Source organism: Plasmodium fragile (genome assembly GCF_000956335.1).
Source record: "Plasmodium fragile strain nilgiri unplaced genomic scaffold supercont1.55, whole genome shotgun sequence".
Classification (NCBI taxonomy): domain Eukaryota; phylum Apicomplexa; class Aconoidasida; order Haemosporida; family Plasmodiidae; genus Plasmodium; species Plasmodium fragile.
In genome coordinates this window covers 121,641-125,288 of record NW_012192635.1, presented here as the reverse complement: position 1 = coordinate 125,288, position 3,648 = coordinate 121,641, and the positions used below count along the sequence as shown (strand labels likewise).

General features: G+C 39.3%; 2 protein-coding genes across 2 annotated transcripts in view; both read right to left on the bottom strand.

Annotated features, from left to right (window-relative positions):
- Window positions 1-327, bottom strand: part of AK88_04177 (uncharacterized protein) — a gene marked incomplete at both ends in the record, with an annotated part of 4,922 nt that extends 4,595 nt beyond the window's left edge. Inside the window, one exon of the mRNA XM_012481787.1 lies at window positions 259-327. Coding sequence (XP_012337210.1) covers window positions 259-327 — 69 coding nt within the window. The remainder of the gene's footprint in view (window positions 1-258) is intronic.
- Window positions 328-1,732: 1,405 nt separating this feature from the next.
- On the bottom strand, window positions 1,733-3,075 carry AK88_04176 (uncharacterized protein; the record flags this gene model as incomplete). Its single annotated transcript, XM_012481786.1, has 2 exons — window positions 1,733-2,665; window positions 2,881-3,075. The coding sequence occupies 2 exons, from the start codon at window positions 3,073-3,075 to the stop codon at window positions 1,733-1,735; spliced, it is 1,128 nt and encodes a 375-aa protein (XP_012337209.1).
- Between the last annotated feature and the right edge of the window lie 573 nt (window positions 3,076-3,648).

Here is a 3,648-nt window from a genome sequence, read left to right as displayed (position 1 = left end):
TCCTGGCCTGGATGCGTCTTCCTACGTCTGAGTGTGGTTTGCTCATTGGAATCAAAAAAAAAAAAAAAAAAAAAAAAAAAAAAAAAGGTGTGCGTATCCGGTATACCTATAAATGTCAACACCGCCTTCAACAACGCTCGGGCTAGCACTAAGCTAAACACTAAGCTGAACGGGACGCACAACAGTATGCAGAATCATACGCTGAAACTCGCGCAAAAAAAAAAAAAAAAAAAATTCACCGGGTCAACGAAAACTTACTTGTACTAAAATGTGCAACAACGCGAAGCAAACTAAGTTCGCATTCTTAAAAAACTTAAGCTTTCCCATGATGGTAGGGCTCTGTAGAGTTATTTCCCTTTTTGTCGTAAAGCTGCCGCTATACGTTTGGGTTGCTCGTTGGAGTCGCTCGTATGGGTCGCTGTGTAGGTCACTGTGTGAGCCACTTATCGCTTATCTTGTAGAAAGCAGGGCGTAAAAAAGCGGAAATACTAATTCGAATGTTTGATTATAAGAAAATACGAATAGTAAAACAATTATTACACAAACAAACTGTAGGGCTATGATACAATTACGTGTGGTTTATTTATTTATTATTTATTTTTTTTTTTTTTATAATTCTTTTCTATAATTCTTTTCTATAATTCCTTTCTAACATGTGAAGATGGGCTCTACATTTAGGCCAGCCAACAAAAAAAAAATATGCACCGTCATGTTAGTCGGTGTAGGGATGCTCTCCCCCTATATTCCTTCCTCAAGCATGTGCAAAAAAAAAAAAGCCACGTCGTGAAGAAGATCAAAAACGGTACAAACTCAATGCGGAATTAGCTACTACTTTAGCAGAAACGGCAGGGTAAAGCGGTTATCTAAGTCCACTAATCACTGAATAGAAAAAAAGGAACGGAAGAAGAACCCAAACCATACACTGTGCAGTGCATACATATTTATATTAGCATATGTCCCCTTATAATATAAAGCACCTACTGTTACTGTATACTACAATTAAGCGGTTCTGATTTTGCACTCCCCCCAGAGCACGAACTGTATCCCCCTATGCTAATTCGCCTGCACCCTACCCAACCCCCTTTTGGCCCTTTTCTCATTTTTCCTTTTCTTTCTTGCATTCCTTTGCCGCGCCTTTTTAAACTACCTACAAATAAAACAACGTCCCCTTTTTAGGTTATGTGCATCACCCCCGCATAACAGCACACTTTTACTATTTAATAATAAAGGGAAAAATAAATACAACGGCACTAATATGTATAAAAAAAAAAAAAAAATATAATAAAAAATAATAGTAATAATAAAACAAGAATAATAATAATATAATCCCAAGCAGTTGCATGTACATGTGTACTGACCCCTATATGTCCGCGACATCCGTCATTCTACAAGCGCGCACGCAGTGATGGCAACATCCGACGCGCGCAGCTCCTTGCGAGTTGATATCAAGTTGCAAAAAATGCAGAAAAAGTATCTTTTGAAAAAGGAAGAAAAAAAAAAAAAATTATCTCCGCAAATAAATCGTTCTTTTAATTGTCATATGTGTGTGCACATAATACGTATAATCAGTTCAAATAAAAAAAAAAAAAAAAAAAAAAAAAATAAAATAAAAAATTGTAAGAGAAGCTTTTTTTTCCCACGCACCCTCCAACGTGTGTTACTCTCCAGGTAGACAAAAACGAATATTCATGCTATGCTGGAGCGCGACAAATCATCTCCTCACCGTACCCACTCAGTACTGTATGCACATCTCGCAGGCCTTGCTCTGGTTCTTCTTCCAGTATGCCCTCAACACCTCGTCCATTTTTGCACTACAAAAATTATTCACCATCCTCCTGTATTCCTTCCACAAATGCTTGTAACTAATCAACCCATCAGTGAACTTCTTCGTCCTGCACCTACCATAACGAACAAACGCACTAAAGCTTTTTAGAAAATGCTTCTCTTTAAACAAAAAAAAATTCGTGGTCTTTTCATATAAATTCTTCATTTGTTCCTTCTTAAAATCCTCATCTACGTTATAATTGTAACACATGTTCTCCCAATGGGTAATCACATTTTCTTGCATGTTCAAATATTTTTTCCTTTCATTCGTGTGCACATAATAAAAAATGGAACTCATTTCTTCAGGATCCACATAATCACCTAGGTTAGAAATTTTGTCCCAGAATTCTCTTTCTGATAATTCCTGTGCCTGATTCATGTATTCATAGTAGGCCTCTCGGATGAATCTATTTCGTCTGGGTTCAATTTCGTCTTGCGCCTCCTCCAACGTTTCGTCTTCTTCTCCTTCTTCTTCATCTGATGATGATGCTGTCGCGGTGCCGTCCTCCCAACAGTTGGGCGAAAGGCCAACACTACTACAACCTTCGTCCGTAAAGTCACCACTTCCTCCTTCCCTCCTCTGGTTTCTAATAAAGCATTTGTTATATTTACACATGAGCATAAGCAAACGGTACATGTCCTGCCTTGAATTATCGTTCAGATTGTTCTGTGCTGGTAGTGCAGGGTCGAACAAATTTCCATTTTCTCCTGCCATGACGGGGCTTGTCCCCATTCCAGGGGTTGCTGTAGAAGAATTTGCGCAAGCTAATCGTCTTCCCTTTCGCTCTCTCCATTCTGTTCCGTGTCTATGGCGCTCTCCCTGCCTCGTGAAAATGGTACTCTGACAAGTGTGCGGGTAGGTGTATGCGTGTATATGTGCGTGTATATGTGCGTGTATATGTGCATGTATATATGAGCGTGTGGGTGGGTGGCAGGGGAACGTTTAAAAGGAATTATTACACCGTGAGTTACGCAACGACGTAATTTTGAGCAGTTGCGCCTTGCGTTTTTAAAAGCCACCCACTGCTACTCACAATCTCATCGAATGGACTTTACCTCCAGCGCCAAAAAGAACAATCCCATGAACACGATATTCAAAATGCGAAACAAAGAGGAGACACATCTGCTCATTCCTCTTCTGCTCCCTCGGTTCCCGTGCTCATTAGCCATTTCCACCAAATTATTCATTTCGCTAATTCTACACTGTGGGAAATTACTTCTAAAGAACGGCTCACCAGTACCACTTTGCATTACCACTGAACCGCTCAATTATGTTAGCTCCCCCTCAGTGCAGTAAAAAAAAAAAATAATAATAAACAAAATAAAATACAACAAAAGGATACACGAGTGTGCCTCGTATGTGGGGGAAGATATTATCGGTTTTGTTTTTCTCGTCCTCTCCCCCTATGCAGACACAAGCATATGTGTCTTATGCTGCTGTAGTGGCACCTATCGTTGCTGCAACGCACAGCATGTACAGGATGGGGGAAATCTTCCTCTCTGCTCAAGGGGACAACCAAAAAAAAAAAAAAAAAACAAATAAACTTAAAGTTAGCAAAGACGACAGGGGGAAAATAAACAGAACGGAGGCAACATCAATAGCTGCGACAGAACGAACAGATACAAGAAAAAAAAAAAAAAAAAAAAACAGGAAAAACAACAACTGATCAAATGACAAATCAGCGAACTGATTGAACAAATGCTGCTCTGTGAAGACCCAAACGACGACAGGACACTAAACCGCTAGCGATTAAAAATAAAAATATACTAAAACAAAGTGGACAACCATGCGAAAGAGGTATAACCACAGCGGTCTAAAAAAAA